The sequence below is a fragment of the Pocillopora damicornis genome, chromosome 4 (genome assembly GCF_964200805.1).
Source record: "Pocillopora damicornis chromosome 4, jaPocDami1.2, whole genome shotgun sequence".
Lineage (NCBI taxonomy): Eukaryota > Metazoa > Cnidaria > Anthozoa > Scleractinia > Pocilloporidae > Pocillopora > Pocillopora damicornis.
Genome location: NC_142673.1, coordinates 16,686,131 through 16,711,516, shown reverse-complemented (window position 1 = coordinate 16,711,516; position 25,386 = coordinate 16,686,131). Strand labels below are relative to the sequence as shown.

Sequence of the window (25,386 nt, the reverse complement as noted above, 5' to 3'; positions counted from 1 at the left end):
TTATAAGGAAAGGAGATACATCTTTACAGAAAACTTTACAAAATTCGGCAGGGTGACCGTCTGTACCAGGCGATTTACCGGATTCCATTGACTTGACGGCTTCTAGACATTATTTTTCAGTAAAGAGATCCTTGCATTTTTTCTTATCCATTTCGTTGAGTTTGTGGTGTTCATAGCCGAAAAAAGGTTTTTCCAAAAGTTTTGATATTTTGGTACTTTTGGTTGTGTAAAGATCAAGATAAAAAGAGTTACACTCTCTCAGAATATCTGAGTCATTTTTAAGATTTGCTTCATCCTTTGCCTTGATTTGCATGAGACTATCTTTTTTTGCAGTAGCGATTTTCTCGGCTCAGAATATATTTTTTTCCTCACCTTCATTATACCATCTCGTTTTGGATCTAATTATGGCTCCTTTTGTTTTGTACTCAATGATGCTCTCTTATTCCCTTTTCTTCACCCTCAGTTGTTCAACAAGAGCTTCTTTGTCGTTGTTTATGCAGTTCTCCAACTGCCTTTCGAGAGCGGCTATAATTCTCAATATCGGTTTCCTTGTTCTTCATTTTCTTTGTTTTCGCCTTTGAATATTTGACTGAAGTATCTCTAATTTGAAGCTGAATCATTTCCCATAACAACGCTTCGTCTACTGTTTCGCTTCTTTCGTATTGGTTGACCGTTTCAAGAATTGTCGATTTAATATTGTTTACGTAATTTTACTTTTCCCCATAGGGATGAGTTTAATTTCCAAAGGCCTGGTCCTCTGGGATGGGTCTGATAATTAATAGCGATGTTGCACAAAGAATGGTTGTGTCCCCGTGTACCGGTACACAAAGGAACGAAACATTAACGAACTGCGTCACAACTCCATGTATGGATATGAAAACAATAGGAATTCCCCCGTGTACCGGTACACCAGGACAGCCCCCAAAGAATGGTTCGTTTTGTAGCCGGGAAGGATGTCAACATTTAAAATTCTTCTAGCGAGACTTACACTTACAAGAAAGGTTGCCAAAGCGGCAGGTTAGGGAGGATATTAAAGAAATGGATATATGTGACATGAAAAGGAACCCATTACAATTAAATAGGCAGAACGTTATTACCTTACCTTTAGTCTATGCTTCAGAATTGATAGCTGTAATAGAAATTTTTCTCGGACGCTTCTTGCAAAATGTGATGACTATGAATATCAGATATTGGTTCTTCAGCTTCCAGCATAAAAATAAATAAATAAAAATGGTATCGTAAGCGTGTCCATTATGGCCCGAGTGCCATAATAAGTACGTCTCGAGATGTTGTGCAAAGAGAAAGTGGTTCCATGTTTTGTGAGACAAACTATTTGCTGACGTTCGAATGAATCGCGTAGAAAGCATAAAAACATAGTACCGCAACCAAACAATGAAATTCATTCCCCATTTGTGTGCACCAAACATTTGCGGCCCGTAAGTTAATTCTCAGATGCTTGACGGGTCTCACATGACAATTTTGTCGTAATCAAATAACTCATCAGACTTATGTAAACATGAACAGAGCTGACTCAATCTTATTTATTTTATTTTATTCCAATTTTCGGAAAGGCCATTACTTCAGTCTATGGGTAAGACCTCACATCTTTGACGAAGCGCGATTCTTTTTAAATGAATGAAGTAATCTGCTCGATAGTTTAATGAAGAGAGGATGATAGAAACTTGGTCACGCCGTTCGCTATCATTTAAAAAATTGCCAGGCAAAACATAATCCACAATATGACTTCCTTTCCCTTAACACCACGACTGTATTAAACATTTCGAACAATAGGACAAGATACAAATTGAAAAATACGAACACTTTAAAATTTTATTGGAGCAATGAACCGGCGCGAGGGTTTTAATAGATGAGTGCCAAAATTTTTACCGAAACGTGATTTGAATTATAAATTGAAGCTAGTATCAAACGACTATAGATAGAAAAAGGTTTGAATTTTTCTGGTTCTTAAAGTGTCCATGACGTGACAAATTTTTTTGGTGTAAATATTTAGCTTATTATATTTTCAAACCAATTCCGATAGTAGAAAAATTTCGAAGAGCTTTAAACTTGTTTTTTCCGGGCCCTAGAGTGCTCTTATTTTGTCTTAAAAGTGTCCCGTGGACTAATAATGAATTCGCGGGTTATGACGTAGAAAACTGTGAAAACTCTCCGTTGGCACTTACAAATCTCTCTCATCTCTTTTAATTTTGTTTCAGTCAGCGTTGAAATACTCATGAAATAATGTCCGATAGCGAAGTATACCTACCTTCAGCAGCAAGCTCTACCGAGAGTTGATACATCGTATTCAAGTGCTAAAGAAGAAATGGAAGTTGAGAGCACGGTTCAGCCCTACGAAGGAGAACCGCGTGCAGCAAACGAAGATTTTGACAAAGACTGACTAAGACTGTTTCTCGCGTGCGGTGTTCAGGTCAAGATTAGAACAAAAGACTCCCGTTACTAAACGTTTAGTTTGTTGCGTTTGTGTTTTGTTTTCTATGTTAAGAATGGGTAGCTATGTTCGTTTCTGTTGACATAACATTTTATTCCTTCTCACTAATTATAAATGCAGCGAAGGTTTCCTTTGGTCGTGCTCTAGAGTTTCGTTGCCGTAGAGTAATTTCCTTAGCAAACCACAAGCTAACTTTTGACGAAAGAATCTGCACTATCACGAGGCACTTTTTCGTATTTTTTTAGCGGGTAGTTTTACTGCAAGTTGCTCCTTTCCTCAGAGATTGCAAAGGCAGGGGCTATCGTCGTCAAGCCGGTCAAACGGAAAACGAGTGAGTTTATAGTCATCTAATTCAAGTTAATCTCAAGCAGAGATTTTAATAGAGAACAACTTGTTTAGTTTAATTGCAGCATTTATGACCCATTTCTCTCGATGGCAAATAACTGACATAAGTACTGTAAATGTATATTTCGTATACATCGACTTTCACATAGCACTTGGATTCGCTACCATCTAATTCCATAAAATTTGTTTCTTTATTTATCTCGTTGCAGTGCTGTTATCAGATTGGCATTGCTACTGTTGCTACTTTTATTTTCTTGAGGGCAGGGGGGAATTTATGGCTCGTGGGATGCATTTTCGGAAACTTAGGTCAGAAGAATACACAGCCCCCTCGAGCTTGTGTTCATCAGTGCCAGTATCCGCCAGAGGTTTAGCACTGTTCACACAGGATATTAGTCAGTTCAGGAAAGGGCTTGAACTTTATTACAAAAAATGTATTTCTGGTAACAAAATACGATGGAGACTACAACTGGTAGGATTTTCATACGATAAGAAACGCACATATGTGGACACTTGGAAAGACAAGGATTATGAGTACATTTCAAGCGCCTGAAAAAAACAACAACAAGGAGCTCACCATTCTTCGCTTGCGATATCTCAGCCGAGAAGAATGTTGAACAATCGTTTACGGTTAGGAAGGTTCTTTAATCAGCATTCTTTAAGCTGATTTCATTGATCATCTTCCCCTGATTTGTCTAGTGGTATGTGTTGGTAACAGCCGTCTTCAAAGCCGGTACGAAGCGTAAGGCCAACGACATTGAAGAGTAAAATCTCCTCGGTGTTGACGATCGAAACGCATCCATTTGGCCATGCAACTACATCCTTTGGAAAGTAGAGTATAGAAATACCCGGTATATGTGTATTATTCTTGTAGCTAACATCATTTGGCGCTCCAGCCACGCAATACGTTTGTCTTATCTTCTAGATCACTCCTTTCTCCACCAAAGTTGCTGACGTGTCTTCACAGTTTTCGACGTCACAACAATGTAACATGATCGTTTTGGCCACGCACTTCATGGGAACTTTTTTTGGCCGCCAAATAGTACTTTCAATGCACAAAGAAATGGTCAAGGAGAACTCGCTTAGGGCGATTATTTCTAATTTTTCGAAAATACTGATAATTACTGTTCAACTACAACCTCACCGTATGATTTCCCTCTCATAACGCAGGTTGCAAATTATTTCCTCGTGCGGCTTCACATCAACTACGCGGTACGCTGCATTGAAGCTGAGCACTCGAGTATGCGTACTTTATTGTCACTCGCTGGTGGTTCCTTGCCCACACTAATGGGTATCTGAGTTACAAACGCAATCACTCTTGCGCATTACCTTCTCCCTCACCCTTCCCTTATGTAATGGCTAGAATAGTGCCCGCAACGCAGTTGGCCGCGCATGCTAAAATCGTAACCTTGTACGGTCGGTCGTACGATCTTAAGTTACTATCATTTCATATAGGGTATGGGGCTATGCTACGCGCCCTGAGTGCGCTGCGAGCTGCGCTATGATTAAACTCCAGAAAGCAACCCTGAGGCATCGTCAACTATTTTTAAACAAGTACCTGGGTGTTTGGAATGTTCATTTACACTGTATTGATTTAGTCCTAATCCATTAAAAATTTCCTTTATCAATCACTGAACCCAACAAAAATGAAAAGTACGTTGGGATCACCTTAACATAAGGAGCATTTCGTCAAGAGCAAAACATATAAAAGTTGACGCCGCCAAGATTGATCAACCTGGATAACTTGTTTATAAAAACCCCACAGTTAACAGCAACAAATCTGAAAGATACTCATTTTACTACAGCGTGACGTCGCTCAATCCGTCGAATGCCAAGCCTGAGGGAGATAATTGACTAAACGTGAAACTTTCGACGTAGGAAACATCATTTGAAAGCTTAACTAGGCAAAATAAGCATCAAATGACCCTTTGGCCTCTGACACAATGCCGATAGAGACGGTACTAAAATGCCGTTGCTAACGCTGGAATGAAAGTTAAGTTTACCTCACGAGGCGCGCATACATTTAGTTACACGAAAAGTCTGACAAAAATGAAAAGCAAACAAAGTAATAATGATAATAAAACATTAATATAGCGCTAAAACTATGCAGATACTCAAAAGTGCTTTACATTATATTGAGCATTATAAACTAGTGCTGAACGCTTTCGTGAAAAGAAATGTTTTGAGTTTCTTAAAAGTACCACGACTGCTAGGGGATCTGATTGGTAACGGGAACGAGTTCCATATGGTGGGAGCAGCATTAGCAAAAGCGCGAAGAGCATAGTTAGAAGCAGGTTTAAGAGATGAAAGAACTTCAATGCAGGGCGGGCTTAGATTGTTTAACGACTTAAAAACAAAAAGAAGCTACTTAAATTGTACTCGGTCTGATACAACTGACAGCCAGTGTGATGTGGTCAAATTTCGTAATTTGGAAAATCACCTTAGCTGCATGCAGCATTCTAAACTTTGAGTCGTTTGATAGCCTCATTAAACCACGGCACCTTTGAACGGTTGATTAAAGTTCTTGTTGTCAGTGGGGCATGTTTATCCATGGTGTCAACAAGAGTCGAGTGGAAACAAACTTAGAGTACATCGACGTTGTTCCAGTTTTCGGTTGTGCAAAGCATAGATGAGGCAATATAGATGAGGACGCGGCAGTAGTAATCTTTTTCAGACCACGAAAACTCAACTCTATGCATAATAAAACGGGTCGTAGAAAGCCAACAGGACACCAAATAATGAAATCATCAGAGATGAGCAAAGTGGTTCTATGAGAAGCAAAAACAATCTTATGTGAAGAACGGGTAAAGATTAAAATCCAAGTTATGGCTCCATGTATGAGTGGGGCCGAAAACGTGTTGAGAAAGACTAAACATTTAAGATGGATCCAAAAATCTCTTGGTATCATTGTCACGGAGGTCATCCATGTGAAAGTTAAAATCTCGAAAAATAATTAGCTCCTCAGGGCACATGACAACATCTTCTAAAAATTGCAAGAGTTCTGCGAAAATTTAGCTCGTGCCGGAAAATTTAAGTTTTGCCGGAATGCTTAAGCCGTACCGGGAAAAAACTGGGGTAGTGTGAAATAAAGCCCAGGTTGTGAAAAAAACAAGGTGATGAGAAATACGAGTGGTACCAACTGGGCTCCTTAGATATTAGACATGACCACCATTATAGCGAATGAGCGTACCCTACATGAAAATATGTTTTAATATTGTTACAAAAATAAAGCTTGCCATCGAAAACGCAGACAGCTGAATCGATGTTTTCTCAAGCTGGTTTACACGTACATTGTTAACCTCTACCATCCTAAAAAAGAAAAGAGGAAAACTGGTCATCTAAGCGTTCGAAAAGGTTTAATACTGACGCTTCATTTTCTGATAATGATCTCCACTGACCTTTCAGGATGTTACAAAGCAATGTGTCGTGCCCAGTCTGTTATCTTGGGCAAGTAAACCTCTTTCGTTTGCTGATGAAACGCAATCACCCTAGTCATCTGTTCGCAAATGAAGGTGCTAGGAACTATTTGAAATTTCAAGTTTCTTAAATACCTTTGTCCATGCATGAACAAAAACGAAGTGTCACCTTTAAGAAATTCAATATTCACAATACTCTTGAAAACATGTATTCAGACGTAAACTTGATACCTTCATTGTATCACTGCAGGTAAAGCATTAATTAGACTCTCACCAGTCATGGAGGATCAGTAGAAAAAAGTTAACAGAACTAACTGAAGAACTGAAAAAGTTCAGAAAACCGCTGCAAGGAGATACAGAAAAGATTGCCAATATTTGGAAGAGTACAAGGAGATACTTAAGCTGAGGGACCAACGTTTTTGATGAATCGGGCCAATCATCCCAAAGCCTCACCAAAGTAACGGCCGATTTAAAGAATGTTCGTGAAAAGGAAACCTCGAAAGATATGATCATTCAATTTGTTGGAGCAACCAGTAGTGGCAAATCATCCCTTATAAACGCCCTACTCGGCGAAAGTCGTCCGCCTGTTGGATTCATGCAAACAACCATATGCTCAATTAAAGTTTGCATCACCGAGAATAGCGAGTGGAGAGTTAAAATAATTGACGAAAATGGAAGCAAAGAGACTCTCACAGAGGGAACTAACGAAAAGGCTGCAAGCGATCGTTTGAGTAAAATGAGTGGTCGAGAAAATGAACAGCGATGGAAAGAGAAAGGAATCGGTCGACGCACCATTGTACAAGTTAACTGACCTCTGAGCAAATGTGAAACGTTACCAAGAAACGTTATCTTGTGTGACACACCCAGCTTAGGAGAAAATGATGAGGACGAGGAACTCATCACTCAGAAGGGCGAAAAAGCAGACATAATTGTTGCCGTTATGGATTCCATGTCACCGTCATTAGGGAGAGTGAGTAAAATGCTCTTGTTTCCACTGTTTACAGAATGTATTTCTCTTCTCCTCTTGCAAGTCTAAACCTTTTCCAAAAGTTTAGACTTGCGAGAGAAAGATTGTGAGTCTAAGCGAAGCAGAGGCTGTTTTCGTTCACAACACGCCTTTAACGCCTGCAACATATTGAGGTTTATGATAGGTATGTGATTTAAGGAGATCAGGTCAGGAGATTTATATTCACCATCTAATTGTTTAATTATCAGGAATTGTTAATTGGTGACAATAATTACAGAAAAATAAATACTGGGTAAAAAAACAAACATAAACTATTCTCTTTGAAATCTCTTAGTTATGGCAAAGAAACAGAAAACAGTAACATTTCTACCGAAAACTTATTAATCCAATTCCTTTAGTACAATGAAATCATATTTCGCAACGACAAAAATCTAAGCAGTAGCCATTCCGGTGCTCCTTGCGCTTCTGAGGTATTTTGTCCTCTAACCTGACCTTTGTTGAAGTCCTAAATGTAATAACTGTCCTAAATGTAATAAAGTCCTAAATGTAATAACATTTGGTCCTAAATGTAATAAAGTCCTAAATGTAATAACATGTAGTCCTAAATGTAATAAGCCTCTTATGCAATCGTTTAACTCCTGCAGTGCATTGTTGTTATGGCGGACATCCACATTGATATGTTAGTGACAGCTGTTGCTAAAAAAAAAACCGCTGACCAGTATACATGTCACATTATGGGCCCGCTGATGTCAATCAACGTCTTTTTACTTGCTAGACATAAGAAATATCAGCAGTCGAAGTATGGTCCTTATAGCGGTTTATTGATCGAGTTGAAGAAAATCATTTCCAGCCCAAAGTGGGCTAGTGCTTGGCTGGAAGCTCAATAGGATGGAATCGATTGGTACGTAACCATTCAGACTTTTTGGAAAAGAAATTTACTACAATTGATGATGAACTAGCATGCTGTTGTTGATGTTATCGTTCGTGTTAAAGTCTTTAGAAGTGATGCACCATTTTAGAGCAGTTTGAATGATTTCGCTGTGTCACATGTTAATCCAAAAGAAAATTATTATTATCAGTAGCGTTATTGAAATTTTGCACATCAATGTTATTCAGTGTCAATTGATTCTAATGAAGCATTTGAGTTCATTTTTAAGAATGACTATCCTGATTTATTAAATTTTGAACCTGGGGTGTTGCATTTCCAGCCCTCTATGGCTTTACTCCACCTCAGTAATCAGTTCATGTACCATATGACTATAAGTGGAAACTGTTGAGCTTTGTTTTTTCATTCATCTATTTATCCATTCATTTTCTCCCCTCACGGCGGGGAGAAGAGGTGAAGACAAAAAATGAAATATAAACTTGAGATCAACTTTAAAATGTATGTTTTCCTAATATTTCGGTTCGGGAACTGATGAACCCGTCATAAGGGGCTAAAGGAAAAAAATTAATGGTTCATTAGACCGCCAACTGACCATCATGTGTTGAATGGTGTAGCTCAATGGTTCAATTTGACTCTTGCGTGGATAAAAGGCAACATTTCGAGACCTGTGATCGTGAAATGGGATAACATATCATTGGTCAGTCGATATCTTGCTCTGCAAGTCACATTATTATATAGCTAGCAGCGCACGCGGGCAAGATGAAGTGAATCCTGTGTTCTGATTGGCTACCTGAGCGGGCATGATGGGCCCACCCTCGCCCGTTCGGGATCCCCTGTATTGATCCCACGCAAGAAAACTTACAAAGTTCGTAACTTTTGGACAATGTTTTCATATATACATAGAAAAAATAAACGACCCTCTCGGGTTTATTGTGCTGCAAACACAGTTGGCTTTCACTATCGGCTCTCGAAATAAACAGGCCATTCTTGATTCTTATCAAAGCGAAATCTTTTGCTATACAATGAATCCTTTAATGATTAAGCCAAGAGAATATAAACTCTCTTGTATGGTCAAGATTACTGGATATTAGCCTCGTTCTTTTTCTACTTTTTTATGGACCGTGACTTCGTCTCAGTCCATAAAAACGCAAACAAAAAAAAAAAACTCGGCCAATATATAGCCATTTTGACCTCACGTTCGGTCAATAACGCATATGAATATATTTTATGCAAACACGTACAAATCTGGCAAGGGAAGACAGTACAAAAAATGCCCTTCTGAGCCCAAAATTTGTCTAACGTATAAGTCGGTGGACTTCTTTTTCCTTGTAATTTGGTTCATCAAGTGCTAACTTCAGCACTGAGGACAGAAGTATTTCGTCAAAATCTGTTACACTTAAGAGTCTGAGCCAATGATATAGAGAGAGCTATTAGTCAACGTTCTCGTTGCTTCTGCGTCCGTCAATTTGATGCCAAAAGCACATCAATATTAGAATAAGGTTTTGTAGCCAATGCTTCTCAACCTACGTCTTTAACAAATAAAAAGCCGCTGATTAATATCAGTGAGCCCGCAATATCCCATAAATATTGGTCAGAGGATTCTTTGGTGCAACAGCCGTCACTTTAACATCTCAATGTTAGCGCAGTTAAACGATTGCATAGGAGGCTTATTACATTTAGGACCGAACGTTATTACATTTAGGGCTTTATTACATTTAGGACCAAATGTTATTACATTTAGGACTTTATTGCATTTAGGACAGTTATTACATTTAGGACTTCAACAACCTTCGGGAACCATTGTTTACTTTTCCTATGCGTGTTTTGCTTGCCAGTAACCATCATGAAAGCAAGTTTCAAATAAGTCCTTTTACGAGTCTGCGCACTTTTTGGTGCATTTCCAGTAATTCATGAACACAGCAATTTGGAAAAAAAAGATTTTCTGTATCACGGGATGACTTTTATTTTCCACAATTCATTGCCTCTTCAGCCCCAGTTACTTGAGCATCGCTGAACCTTTAATCTAAGAGCGATCTTCCTTTCGAAAGTTCGGAGCCAGCTAATCGTCGTAGGCTATTTTATGGTGCCGAGATACAACGAACTCGAAGTGTCTACTTTTTCAAAATCAGCAAATGAAACAAATCAGGCCCAACTAATTAATTAATACAAGAAATTTACCTTTTGTCTTTTACAATAAATTACCGTGTACTCCAAAGATAAATCATCGTTTATAATACACCCTTACATTGCAATGCAGATGTAATTTCACCTACCTCTCACGAAAGTCTCCTAATGTAAATTCTTTGCACTCAGTGATTCGTTGCCGGTCGTCTTCTAAGCAAAAATGGGTATTAAGAAGGTCGATAGGTCGAACTTCTCGCCCACATGCCAGGACTTGCTATTGGTGTTTGGATTCCATAGGTCGATAACAAACACCTTTTTGGAGTTGATTAGGCTGAGGCTGTCCAGTTAGATAACTAAAGAAACGAAAGAAAACTTCAGTTAAACAGGCAGACTTATAAAACCAATATAACTAATGAAAAGTGGAGGAGGTAGAAATAAATTGCAACTCGAAACGTTATTGGCTGATAGCCTAAGCCACAAGCGGTTCTTAAGTGGACGATGGAGCCGTAAATACAAGCGACGCGACTTCAAGAGGACAAAACGCACGCTAGATTTGGAAGTTTATGAGATGAACACCTTTTGAAACAATTTTTCCTTCCTGTGATATTTCTCCAAACTTATCTGTTGAATATTCCCACAAAACCTCCGGCTGTGTATGCTACTCGACTACCACAACAACTGAATCCTTGTCATTAGTGCGATGGCTCAGTATCATATAAAGACAAACTTGTTACCAGGAAAGCATTTCGGAGTACGTTATTTTATAGACGTATTTGTTGCCCTCTTGAGGGGTTGGAAATCGAAGAGAGATCTATTTTTTTCTTAGAAAAAGATTTTTTTTGTCTTGTCACGAGCGTGACAAGACAAAAAAAGGAGGAATCGAACCTCAGACCTTCGGATTCCCCGCTCCGATGCTATACCACAGAGACTCTACAGTAAGCAAGGCCTACTACGAAGTTCTTATATGACATGCGTCCTGCATAATGCATCCCTTCGTAATGGGCCTTCCTCACCATGGAATCTCTGTGGTTCAGTGGTAGAGCATCAAAGCGCGGAATCCGCAGGTCTAACGTGCGATTCCTCAAAGAGACTCAGAATTTTTCCTTTGTCCCACGCTCGTGACATGACGAAAAAACTTTTTTCTCCATTTCTTTACCGAGCTCAAAACTTGCCATCTTTCTTATTCTATTTTTTTCTTTGTTTTTTAAATAGAAATGCTTTCCTCCTTTCTTGATGCTATGAGATGGATCATTTCTCGAGAGGAAATGCGTTCATATTTTCCACAAAATTTAAATGATACGAAGTAAATATTCAAATGAGTCTGACGCAAAAAATTGCCGTGATTATTCACATTTAGCTCAAAATGTCCTTTTGAATTTCTCTGAAAGTTGCTTTGAGGACTCGAGTCATTTCTTATGTAGAGAACGCAATCTAATCTGACACCCGATTTTAATTATTCATGGCTCAACATGCTACGCTAACAGATCTTGTTTCAGATTACGGCAATGTTTTCAAAATTTCTCAGAGAGGTTCAACCACGATTACATTATTCAGTTTTAACAAGAAATGTTTTCAAAAAGAAATCAACTTTCTGATTCTCGACTGGCTGATTTCCTTCGATGAACTTTCATTAATGTTGAACTTGAAAACCGTGAATAGTAGAATAATGTTGTATTTGAATAAAGCCATCAAGGTGCCTCGCGCGTTCTTGAGATTGGTTTGTACGCAATTGACCAATCAGAATCGATCAAAGTGTTCACGCTTTTCTTAGTTTCACAGAAAAACCTTTTAACCTATGCTGGTTTAACCTGCTACTAATTGTAAAAGCTAATTTTTCAACAGTCAAGAACGAATTTTCCTTCATTCTCGTAATTCTGAGCTTCAGTTCTCAACAAATCTGGACTTGAGAAATAGCCGCTAATTCTAAAACCTGGTAAGAGACCGCGACTTTCATTGACACGAATTTTTATAAACACTTTTCCGTATGATCTGGACAAATTCAAGTTAAATATGGGTTGTAATGTTAAACTTTTTCTATAAAATTTAATTTGCATTCTTTTCAAAAGAGATTCTATTTACCATTTCAATTAGGGTAGAGGGACCTAAATTATTATTACCCATATTTGCTTCAATAAATCTACTCTAGAATCAAAATCTAATTTGAACAAATCGAATAAGAAATTAGGGCACTGTTTAATTGGAGGGTATTACAAAACAATTTGCTTTTTGTAACCTGAGTTGATGACGTAAATAGGACACCGTATAGACATTTTGAAGCTGGCGCTCCGAAAACGAAGGCTTTTTGCTAGCTTTAGAATCTCTTTATGATGGTGAATTCACACGATAAACAAAGTTGATGAAGACTAATTATCTAATTAGAATAATATAGCTGCAAGAAGTGAAACTAACGATAATTTCTGGAAATTCATTGAAACAAATTTCCCTGGGTCAATGTACTACTTCTGAGAAAGACACCCAACTGCGTTCGGCTTCGGAAATGTAGCCTGAATATAGAATTAGACACCACTTTCATAATAAATTCTTGGGCTATCGTACATAATTCTTCTAAATTTCAGGTCTTCGAATAATCATATCTGAGGCCGAAGGTGTCAAATAAACATGTCCTCTAATTCTTTGCACGTCGGTATGGTATTTTAGCCTTCAGTAGATTACAGGACGGAACACGGAACATTTAAGATTGTCGCCATGAAACGGCTTTCATTGTGAAGGAAATTTCTAGCTAGGCATGTCAGAGGCTTCTAGCCGTGAAGCGATTATCTTTGTCTGAGAGCTGAGATTTATTTGAGAGTGAGCCAGCCAATCAGAATTTACTTCCTAAAATGGAATTGTTTATCTTTAATGTTTACTGAATGCGTAATAAGCGAAACTTTTGTGCGGCAATTATCGGTATTACATTAGGAAATTGCAATTTTCAGACCGCAAACTCGACCATAGTATAGAGAATCCACCAAACTTATATTTATAAAAGGATGCAAATTGTAAAGTAAATATTTAGAGCGCTTTGCACGCTTTGCGAATTCAATTTACGGCCAAGTTTATTGTCACTCCTCACCACTTGAAAATAGCCAAATTATCGTCGCGTGCGCGCAAAGTCTTCCTTAATTCTAAGGAGCTACCAAGGTCAAAATCCTTATGTTCCACACGGCCGTGCATTCATAACACGACAAGTGCAGTTTGGCAGGTACTAAAACCAACACGAAACAACCGAAACGAAACAAGTGATACAAGCGGAATAAGCGAAACCACCTAAACGACCAAAACGAAACGATCAAATGACCAAAAAACACACAAAAACAGTTAATAATAATAGTAATAATAATAATGATAATAATAATAATCATAATCATAATCATAATAATAAACGAGTGCTTAGGGTTGTCAGGGGTCAGCTGTCATATTCGTCTCCTTTAGATTATGGTTTACTCCTGATCTACCTTAAAGAGAAATTCAGTTTCAACTGCTCGCGTGGTGGAGAAAAAAATTCAGTTTCGTGAGGAGGCCTTAATATTTAAAAGCCTTAAAACCTACACAATTTTCTGGTCTTATGCTTTAGTAAGCAACAATTCAAGCAGGGTAAATCTACAAAAGGGGGCTCGTAAATGCAAGAAATTTTCAAGTTTTTCGCTTCGTTTTTCGAACGATTGACATTATTTTTTCGCATTATTTCGCACAAGTATCCTTCAATACAATTTTATAATTTTAAAACCGTACAACTTCAGACTTCCCAAAATTTTCAACACAAATCTACGCATTTTTCCGGTCGTGAATTCCTGTAAACAACGATTCAAGCACGTTGCATCTATTACGCATAGTTTTCTGATAGAACGCTACTAGCTGGTAAACCCGACAGAGTTGTAATAAACTCTTTTTTTCTTTATTCGATCTCAACTTGTTTCTGCATGCATTGTTATAAAATAATTATTTCATGCTTTAGCTGTGTTAAAGCATGAATACTTACATGCGTATATCGAGTTATGGATGCACTTGGGAAGTCTGGATAGCACTCAAGAAGCTAGAGCTGCTCTCAGCTGTGCCTCGAGCGACTCTAGCGCTTCTCTCGTGCTCTCCAAACTTCCTACGTGTATCCATAACTCGATATACGCACGCAAAGCTTTGTGCACACTTTGAATTTTGCTGCAGGTGTTGTTTTAGTGTAATCGACCGAATTTTCACAACTTTATCACTCATCAACTTGTGTTCTACGTCTGAAATTTTTAACACTACTTTCAGTCAGCCTCAAACATTCAGTCAAATAATTGTTTTTATTGTATTCGTGAATCGTTAGTAAAGATGGGAGGATCTTTTCATGTCCACATGAATGAATCTATTTTATCTAAACGTGACCTGCGAGTGAAGAGCTGAATTAATTGTGATTTGGGAACCATTTCGCTCCGTGTGATGAATTTTCAGCTATTTTATTTTTTTGAAATGTAAGTATTGTTATCGGATGGTTTTGCTTATGTTTTGACCAGGGTTTTGACTGTACATGGATTTCATATGAATTGATAAAAGTCATAAGACAGACTCTAGGTAGTTTTTTAACTGATAAGAGAAGAAGTTAAATCCTCTTTTGTTGGTCAAGAATGGCAAATATAGGATATTAATTTTTGAACTTGGTTTTTAACTTCTGTGTTAAACGTGACCGTCTCGAATTTTGCGTAAACGTGAAAGAAGTTTGGATATAACTATGAAAAATCCAAATATTTTTACAAGACTGAATTTCACTCAGATAAATGCCAGGCTTTTACTTCTGGGGCAGATATTTCGTCCAAGATAGCAACAACGACATGGAACACAACTTTGTTTACCTCATTCAAACCCGCCACCATTTAGTTGACCGAGAAACTTCTGGGTCGAGTCGGGTTACAATGTTGTGTAGACCTGCCCATGGCACGACAACTGAAACTTTTCCAAGAAGTCAGCGAATCTATTTTCAAATGGTCTAATCGGGGAAGCTTGCCTGAATTGACCGACAGGAAGTCCGATTATCAGTTAATAGTGACAATGAAATATATGAGAAACTCGGGAGTGCAAAAATTAATGAAAGAGTACATAAACTTGACATGGTTTGATGCTACTCTGGCTTACAAATTTAATTAATGTAACCGAAGAAGTTATAATTCATAGACCCAACGTTTCGACACTCCTGTCTAGTGCCTTCATCAGGGGTGATCTAAACGCTGCAACAAGAGGTCCTTTTATATGATCACTAATTAGCGGCCTTTTTTCTGACGAGGTGTGAATAGGCGTCAGGAAGCAAACCGCCATCGTCACGATTTAAAGGAGCGTGGGCGGAGTTAATATGCCAAGCCTCCAAACAAAAGCGCTTGTGGTAACGCCGATTAGTGGTGATAATTTCAGAATTATCCCACCCAATTGTATGGTTAGTTAGGCATGTGTGCTCCGATAAAGCTGAATTTTCCTTTTTGCAAAAGAAAACCGCTTTTTGATGCTCTTTTTCGTTACCACCAGCGGCAAAGTAAATTATAACACCATCAGGTATTAAAAGTGTTTTATACCTGATGGATTTAGACAGTATAATACTCTGTACTGCAATGAACGTGACCTGCTATAGCCAATCAACTACCTGATCAGTTTGAAAAGTATCATGCTCTGTAATACAGTGTACGTGACAAATTGTAGCCGATCGGGCGTGAACAGAAATACCTGATGGGTTTGAAGAGTACTATGCCCTGCACTACAATGAACGTGACCTGCTCTAGTCAATCAGGCGTGAACACAAATACTTGATAGGTTTGAAGAGTGGTATGCTTTGCAATAAAGTGTACGTGACCGATTCTCGCCGATCGGGCGTGAACAGAAACACCTCATGGGGTTGAATAGTACTATGCCCTCTACTACAATTAACATGACCTGTTTCAGCCAATCAGACGTGAACAGAAATACCTGATGGGTTTGAAGAGCACTAATCAATATACTCTGAGTAATTCACTTTATTTATGTTTATTAGCTCAGAAATAGCCAGAGGGGCCAGACAAAATGAAGACAACATCCGTTTGGTGTTTTGTTTTTTCTGTCCTTGTGCTGTCTAAGACTGTATTTTCGAAAAATATATCTGGTAAGTGTCGAGTAATGCGAGGAATGCGTTAGGATTATTATCAAATTTCGACAGCATAGTTGCACTTATTCTTACCTATAAATCATAAGAACTACTTTTTTCTTAACTTTTTATCTATACATGCATCTACCTTGAATTTTTAAACACAATAAAATACGCTACGTCAAGAAACCAATCCTCAGATTTGTATTCTTGGGGGCAAACCCTTATCAAACTAATGCCCCCTTTCAAATCAGAGCCTAAACAGGTTTTAAAGCTCTTTTGTTAATATGGTCTAAATTGTTTTCTTCATAAAACTGCATGCTTAAAACCGATGTTGGTCTGCTTCAAATCGATGTTTGACTACTTGAAACCTGTGGGAAACTGAATTCAGTTTCTCAGTTCCCTGTTTCTGATTTTCATTCAGTTAAACCCGACTTAACATGTTTTGCTGGTGTTAGTGGGGTATAGGACTTCAACAGGTGTAATACTCGCGCCGTTTGATGCATTATCATCTGAGCTCTGCGGTGTTAAATTGAGTTAAGAAACTTGAGTACGTAGCAAGTTCAGCCGTTTACTCCACTGAAACACATTTATAAAAGTATTTTCATTAACCCGTCATATTAACTGAAATCAATCTTACATCAGCTTCTAAAATAAATACGATTTTTTCAGATTATTTAAGACTTTTTTCCCTCGTCTGATTCTTCCAATATCTACTTTTTTAAGGATCTGCGACTTCCCCTCAAAAGAAAAGTGTTCAACGGCCATTTTTTGCTGGTGGTAGTCCTCCAACAGGGCTACCTGGTACTTCTCAAGGGATCGAGATTCAGCAGACGCTGCCTTATGATCCTCTAGGCACTCCACCTTATTTTGTTTCTCTCTTTGACTCAACCACCAATACCCCGTTTTATTCAGCTTACAAAGTTACGCCTGCTCAGTCAACGGGCATTGGTAATGAAAGAAGGCCGGGTGGAACACAGTGGAGAGAATCCCCAGGTCTGGAGAGAGTCATTAAACATTAATAGCTGAATGATTTAGTCCACATAGTAAAACCTGTTCAGGCAAGGGACCTTAAGAAGGAAGAAAGGCTGGGTGCAATGAATAGGAGAAACCCCCAGGTTGCAGATTGTCATTGAACATCGACTTGATATTGAATATTGAACAGCAGTATGTTATTATTGAACCAACTCACCTATGTCCTCGGAATTTCACAGATTAATCAAGATCAAACTGCACGTTGTCGCACGGGGACCTTATCGTGAGCGTAGATGTGAGAATTTATTTTGTAAACTAATGCCCTATTTCTAGCTTTTTTTTTTCAACAAATAACAAACAATATAGTTCGTTACATATGCGATAGCTTTAGCTCTTTAGCATTAGAAGCATTTGTCAACCGACAAAGCAGAAAAACCTGCGTAATTTTATCATTTAAAGTCGAGTCTTCAAATCGTTTGATTCAGTTTTCGATTAGTTTACGATCTGCGGAAGAGGGGGGTAGAATCAGTAGAAAGTGGAAATAACGCATCACGAAATATAGGATAAGAACTTTAGGGGTTCCAGTTCCGAAAAGCAAAAAATTCACAGTTCACGGGATTTCAATTTCGTATTTTAACTGGCCTTGATATTTAAAAACACTTATCCCGTATCACGCAGTAACTCCTTTCCCCACCACGTTAAGCTAACAAGCTTTGCAGAGCACATAAACATCCTGTGCCTTTCCAGCAAGACAAGCCAAGCAATCAAGCGCTAATGATATAACGAAAATGCTATGCAGCGCGAAAATGAGAACTGTCCATCACCGAGCGCCGACCTCACCTATTTCTGGTCTGTGGGGCAAAAGAGTGAGTGATCTCTAGGATATTTCTTGCCTAACGGAACACCAAAATTGACTACATAATCCCACGGTTATACAAGAGTGGGGATACAGTTTTAAAACACTGGTCACCAGTCTTTTTAAAACTGCATAATCAGGATCTTTTTGTTTATAGTTCAATATCATCTGTGTTCACAGGCGTTCCTGAACTCAAAACAGCTTACAGAGAAGCAATTGAAGAAAACGGACGACGTCTAAGAGGACGAAGTCCAAACCAACAATTGACCAAAGGCCATTTGAATCCCTCAGCGATAAATTCCTTTGACAAAAAATTCATGATCGCCACCTATACTTTTACCAATGCAGTACCTCAGTTTGCAGCGTCGAACTTCTATCTGACGAAGTTTGAAAAAAAAGTTGAAGACTATGCTAAGGAAAATTGTGGCCAGAGAGATGGAACCCTCTACCTTTTGACCGGCAGATCAGAATATGGCCTACTCATTAGAGAGGGGAAGGCTGTTCAGGATTCCACAAATCAAATTCCTAAGCCCTTTCTGACGGATACGTTTGTGCAAGGTACAATAAGACTTGTAACTCCTCGTTCTATTTGGACAGCTGTTTGCTGTATATGGCAGTTACCAGGTGAGGAGAAAAGAGCAGAATCCTTTGCAGTGATGAGCAACAATCAAGACAAAAGGTCGAATGTTCATCAAACAGAAATGAGTGTACGCGAACTAGAGGAGCTCCTAGTGACACCACACGATGCCGAAGTAAATTTGTTTCCGGGGGAAGAGAAATGTCGACGACCTGAGAACTATCTACACTACGAAGAGAGTATCGATGAGAACAGACTGTTCTAAGTCAAGTAGATAAGTCAAAACCCCTGAATAACGAGAGACGTGAAGAATTGCCCTCCTCTTTGGCCTACACGTGTTTCCTTGGTAACAAGACGTTGAAATGATAACGAGATATCATTAAAAAAACTTTGGAGCCAAACTGCTTTTTTGTGTACAGACAGCTATTAATGGTGAATTCTAAAACAGCTGCCCCAGTCACCGAATCCCGACTCACCTCAGTCCACTCTTATCCTTGCCAATCCGCCCTAATCAAATCCTATCAATTCCTATTCACTCCAATCCTTGCTGACTCATTCCAATCCACAAAAGTCAGGACCAGTCTTGCTCGATCCTTCTAAATCCACCTATCTTTACCCCAGCTACGACGGAAAAAGAGAAACAATGCATGACAACCAAAGAAAGGTCTGCGTGGCATATTTGGGTGTGGATCTCGCTAAAATGTTGTTTGCTTGTCAACTTTAACACTCGTCCACAATTTCTCAATGGAAAGTACTCTCTTTTTACTTTCGACCAGAGCCCTTCCTTTTTTTTTTCTTGAACGTCGGTTTTCTGTGCAGTTTTACTGCATACAAAAAAAAAAAAGAGAATCTGTGGGAAGCTCGAAATAATACAACAACGTTCAAGCTTAAATCGTATTTTGATTTCATCCATGCATAAGTTTTGGGCAATGAACAATATTTTTTGTAGTGTTACAAGGCGTTACATTCTAAGTTTTTTTAACATGAACCCTCAGTACTATGATAAGAAAGACAATCAGCTATATTGACTAACATTCGGTCCCCTTGCCTATCTTTCTTTTGTTTTGAGACAATGTAAATTTTCAGATGAAAACATACGGAGAACATGAAAGTGAACAATGGGTAGAGAGTGCTCACAGGTAATATAGTCAAGCCAAAGCCAAACTGATCGATAGAGAAATATAAATTGATAAAGAATTATAGAAGAAAAATTAATGATGGGGTGCAAAACAAAAATATCACAAGCCATGTTGGCTCGGTCACTTCTTAGAAACACATTTAAAACGGTAGAAACAAAGTCTGTCGAACAACTTTTCTGACCAATGTTTTAAAGGCAGTGCTTTCAATAAGACCCAGCACCCGCCGGAGCTCCGGCGGGTATTCTGTTGTGAATCGCCGGGTATATTTCACAGCGTTCAAGTCGAATTCAAACTAAAAAAGAAAACAGAAAATAGTAATTAATGTATTATTGGACCATTCACCTTATTTGGATGGTTTTTTTTTCGTTGGGATAGCAAGAAAAATGTTACAATTTCGGTTATCTGTCTGTTTGATTCATTCATTTGCTAACGGTTTTTTTGCCGTTGGATGTAAACCAAGCCATGTACTTCTCTTTGTGTCGCTTGCTTTTGCTTAACTTAACTTCATTAAGCTCGTAGACATGGCGGAGAACTTTTCGGGGAAGCGTGTGCGCCAAACCGGGCTTTTTGAGTGCGGCATTGTCAAGAAATCTCGTGTGGTACAGGAAACAGTTTTGAATATGAAATATCTCTCATTAATTCAAATAATTTCATCAAAATATTTATAATTCCAATTTTTCATCGTTTTGTCATCGTGTTGTGCTAGATACTGGAAATGCGATTAGCGGCATCGAAGCCATTGGAAGCTCTAAGAAGACTCAAGTAACAACCAAAACAGGTACAGAAAATACTGTTTGTTTCTTTTGAGGGAATATATTGATTTAATGATCAAATTCTACAACAAATCCTGAAATTCAAATGACGAACAAACCATGTGCGATCTCACTACGGAGACTGGAAGTAGAGCTACAAAGTCTTCGTTACGTGGGCCAGGTAATAAAACGGCTTTGGGGTGTGAATGAGACGGCAGCTGATGCAGGTAATAGAGGGCCAACCAAAGCAAATCCAGTTCCGGCAGATGAGATTAAAAAGTTATTAATTAAATCCTTCCCTACTAATGCTAAAGTCTACAGCTTTTACAGCTGCCAAGCAGGCAAATGCGTTACCGTGAGTAAAGAAGATCAACAGCGAATGAAAGGGAGAGATCGTTTCCAACATCAGTGGATCTCGGATACAACCCTTTCCTACTATGAAAAAACCAGCTATCACTGGCTCCTCTTTCAAGGCAGAAAAGGAATGTTCTGCATTATATGCCGCAAACATGACACTACCAATCCACAAAACAAAAGTAAGAAATTCAACACAGGCCCTCCATAAGATATAAGCGGAAAACGGTTGAAGAACATGCAAGCCACCAACAGCGTTTAGCAGCCGTGGAGGCTGCGCTTCTGAGCAGAGTATCGGTGATTCAGCATCAGGTCAACTACAGGGGAAAAGTCAGAAAAGCTGTTTATTACAATACCTTCCTCAGTCTCTACTGGGCAGCAAAGGAAGAACTTGCTCCACCCCAACTAAATGGCTACTCCAACATTTGTTATCAATACGGCACTCTTATCAGCCCTTACCCCCGTCTTCTTGAAATAGCAGAAATTTGCCTTTCACTACCTGTCTCCAATGCATGGCCTGAAAGAGGGGCGTCCGCGGTCAAGCGGTTGAAGTCACGATTGAGAAGTACCCTAAACAACGACATGCTCGCTCTCCTAATGCACGTGAGTATCAATGGGCCTGAACTGTGTGCAGTCAGTGTGACAACCTCATTGCAGAAACTGAAACACACAGAGTTACTCTAGAGCAGAAACTGTATTAAGTAATGATCAACAAATGAAATCGCCATTCAACCGCATGCATATTATTTTTGCATGCAGAGTGTTTCATTTTACTAACTGTCTACGTTAAAAGTTAGCAGGATTTTACGTGACCCTTTTCATCAAGTCTTTGTGTAGACGTTTCACAAACTACATGTAACATGACATAATTTCGTTGTTTGTCTTAACACTGTAATTCTTACTAGTGAATTTCTATTACTTAACGTTTTGAATGCCGACTTTAACGGAAAATAAACTCTGTCATGACCTCATGTGTTTCAATGACAACACAATGACAATTTCTCTGTGGCTTACGTATTATTTTCCTCGAAAAAGGTAAAACAGCCTTTACAATGATCACAATTTGTAAACATTCTCTCTAGAGGGAAATTGTTGTGGGCTTCTCGTATTGCTCTCCGGCGGGTGCTGTACCGAGGTAACCACCTACTTCAAATCTTAATGAAAGCACTGGAATACATTATGAAATTGCAGTTTTCAGACCAGAAACTCGACCATAGTACAGAGAACCCACCAAATTTTTATTTATAAATGGATGCGAACCGTAAAGTTAACATTTCAAGCGCTTTGCACGATCTACCTCACGGGGAAATTCAGTTTCAACTGCTTGCGTTGTAGAGAAAAAAGAATTCAATTTCGTGAGACGCCCTAAATATTTATAGGCCTTAAAACCCCCGTAATTTTCTGGTCATAGATTCTAGTGAGCAACAATTCAAGCAGGGTGAATCTACCATACGCGGCGCGTAAATACAAAAAAAAAGGAAGTTTTTCGCTTCGTTTTTCGAACGGTTAATATTATTTTTAAGTGTTATTTCCCACAAGTATTTTTGAACTGAATGTTTAAATTTTAAACCGTACAATTTCAGAATTTACGAAATTTAAACACAAATCTACGGAATTTTCTGGCCGTGAGTTCTAGTAAACAACGATTCAAGCGCGCCGAATCTACTACGCATAGTTTTCTGGAAGAACACGATTACCTGGTAAGCGCGCCTTGTTTCTGCATGCTAGGTTTTTCACCTTCTTGCTGTCTTGAAAGCACAAGGATTGAAATGTTGAAATATCCTTTCGTCTCGATAAAAACTCAGAAGCTTATTTTCGCTGTAGTTAAGTTTACTTGTAGAAGTCCCTTCCATCAGGGATTTAACACCGTCAAAACAATCCTGTTGATTTATTCGCATCCGCCGCACTATCACCGGTCGCTGCATTTAAGTGCGGAGTTAAACTCAAAATTTTTTCAGAAAATGCTATCACAGATTCCCTTGAGGGAAATCAATTACCATAACTTATCCAGTGCATCCAAATGTAAAGATTATAGCTTTATGAGCTTTTAGAGCTCTTTTTGAGCCTCTTTGTAATCAGCTGTGAGTTTTTATGAAATGAAACACTTCTAGAACCTCTAATTCCATATTTGGGCAAAACTTGCACCCTTGCTTCTGATCGGTCGTTTAATAAACCCCAGCTTGTGTTCGGCAATATAGGGGAATTTAGACGCTTCAAGGTCATAAGCTTGTGGCACTATGGATAACCACTCGGTAGCAGATCAGACCAGTAGCGAGGATCATTCATCCTCAGTTTAACCAGGACATAATCATTTACGTTGTTAGAACTTTACCTAAAGAATGTAGTTGAGTCTCTAAATCATAATTCGATTCAAGTTATAGAGCTAAAAGATTGCCTTCCTCGTTTTGAAAGCAAAAGCACTTAAAGTTCCGTGTAAGAATCAGAATACGGACTGAGAGTGCGATTCTTTTAGTACCCTAAATTTTCCTAGCTTGGTGGATTGTTTAAGCCAAGGCGTTAACTCGATCCGTATCGCTATCGTCACGAACTCCTACTTCAATGCTGGCAAAATCAGGTTTCCTACTACCTTGCAAATCCTGTTAGGTGATTTGTTTGAGTAATTTCTCTTAACATGTTTGCTGGATAATGTATGGATATTACAACGGGAAGTAACATGCATATCACATCTGGGAGTTAATGGGTCAAGGCTACAAGATTATCATGCACTGTACCCAGCAGTTGGGCATGGACACAAATCATGGTTTAGGGTGAATATGTATCCAAAGTATGTTAACATATGGATCATGTAACCAAATAAAGGGACGTGGGTGAGCATGTACTCACATTGTGGCTAATGTGGTTGATCAGGTAATCACACTATGAGGACAGGATGATCAAGCATCCCAATGAAGGTAAGCAGATGATTCCAAACCCATATTAAAAGTACCAAGTGAGTATGTACCTGAATTATGGGCACTGGGTAACCTTCAGTAAATCCTACAAATTCTTCTTCAAAATTAATGTCAATTACAGCACTATTAGTATGATAACTTACATGTAAAGACATGAAATTAGTTCTTTTAATTTCTATTTCCTTCACTGAACCTTTAATTAACATTTAGTGGATGTTTTTGATCCAAGTTCAAGTGATTAATGTAAGTTGCTTCTTCCCACCATGCATCCTTTTGTATCTAACTGTCAACAAAATCCCTTTTGAATTGTATATTAAGGTTTTTATACTTCACATTTTCAGCAGTTTTTCCACACAGCCCCTGACACTTCAATATGCATACAGTGTTGGATAAAGAAATGACGACAAAAAAGTTGACTACCTGGGGTACCAAAGTTTTGTTTTGCTTTGCAATTACCCCTGCAGTGATCAATTAAATAACAGCAGTTTACGCACTTGCTAAATGTGAGAATACTGTCTGGTAGATTTTCAGGATGGGAACATTATTCTACAAGACAGTAAAGATAAGATCACATCTCAGTTTGGTGTTTTAAGTATTCAGAGGTTCCCATTTACTCTTTACATGAAGCCTAATTGGATGTTTTTTGTTTGTTTTTTTTTCCCCAGTAAATTGTTTGAGTTAATTTTTTTCTCATTTGTGATTAAAGATGATAAGATCTTTTTCGTGTCCTTAACAATGAATTTCTTTTATCTAAATATGACCTGTGAATGAAGAGCTGAATTAATTGTGATTGGGGTACCATTTTGCTATGGTCAAGTTTTGATCAGGGTTTTGACTGTACATGGAATTCATATGGATTGGCAAACATCATAAAACAGACCAAATGTGGTTCTAGAGAAGAAATCAAATCCTCTTTTGTTGCATAAGACTGGTTAAGACTTGCAAAAAAAAGTATATATAAATTAATAAATTCTTTTTTTTAGTGTGTGTGTCTTAAATGTGATCATCTCCAATTTTGCATTAACTCGAAAGAACTTGGGATGTTATCTGTGATGGGTAAAAAAGTCCACATGTTTTTAAGTGAATTTCCCATAGGGGTATAGAGGACCATCTATTCAGATTGTACTATTTCCATGTGTTTCTTTCAATAAAACCACAAAATTATCAGGTAACAGTGACATTAAAAGGGAGTGGATGGGGTATTAAAAAACCCCATTGAATAAAAAGAAAATCTGACAATAAAGGACAGAAGGTAAATTTTCAATTTTATAATACAACTTTAGTCCTTTTTTAACACTGCAGCTGCCGGAGCTGCAGAGGCTTTTTATATAAATTTATTCACAGTGTAACTGCATAGAGAAGCCATTCTGCATCTATAATTCAAATGAAATAACTGCTGCGCCCCTTCAAGTTCTCTATAGGAAATTAATGTGTCTAAGTACCAATTAAAGTGAGAATTCCTTCACTAGAAAATATCAGCGTTATTACGACATTTAAATTGTATGCACTTAATAAATACCTCTTAGAAGGATGAGCAAGGACAATGAGCATGACT

The 25,386-nt window shown here is 38.3% G+C and overlaps 1 protein-coding gene across 1 annotated transcript; it reads left to right on the top strand.

The window, feature by feature from the left end:
• Positions 1–11,992: 11,992 nt before the first annotated feature.
• On the top strand, positions 11,993–19,075 carry LOC149047023 (uncharacterized). Its single transcript, XM_089203926.1, has 4 exons — positions 11,993–12,117; positions 16,177–16,284; positions 16,993–17,262; positions 18,278–19,075. Exons 2-4 carry the CDS (start codon positions 16,206–16,208, stop codon positions 18,937–18,939), a joined length of 1,011 nt encoding a protein of 336 aa, XP_089060052.1. The 5' UTR covers positions 11,993–12,117; positions 16,177–16,205; the 3' UTR covers positions 18,940–19,075.
• Positions 19,076–25,386: the final 6,311 nt, after the last annotated feature.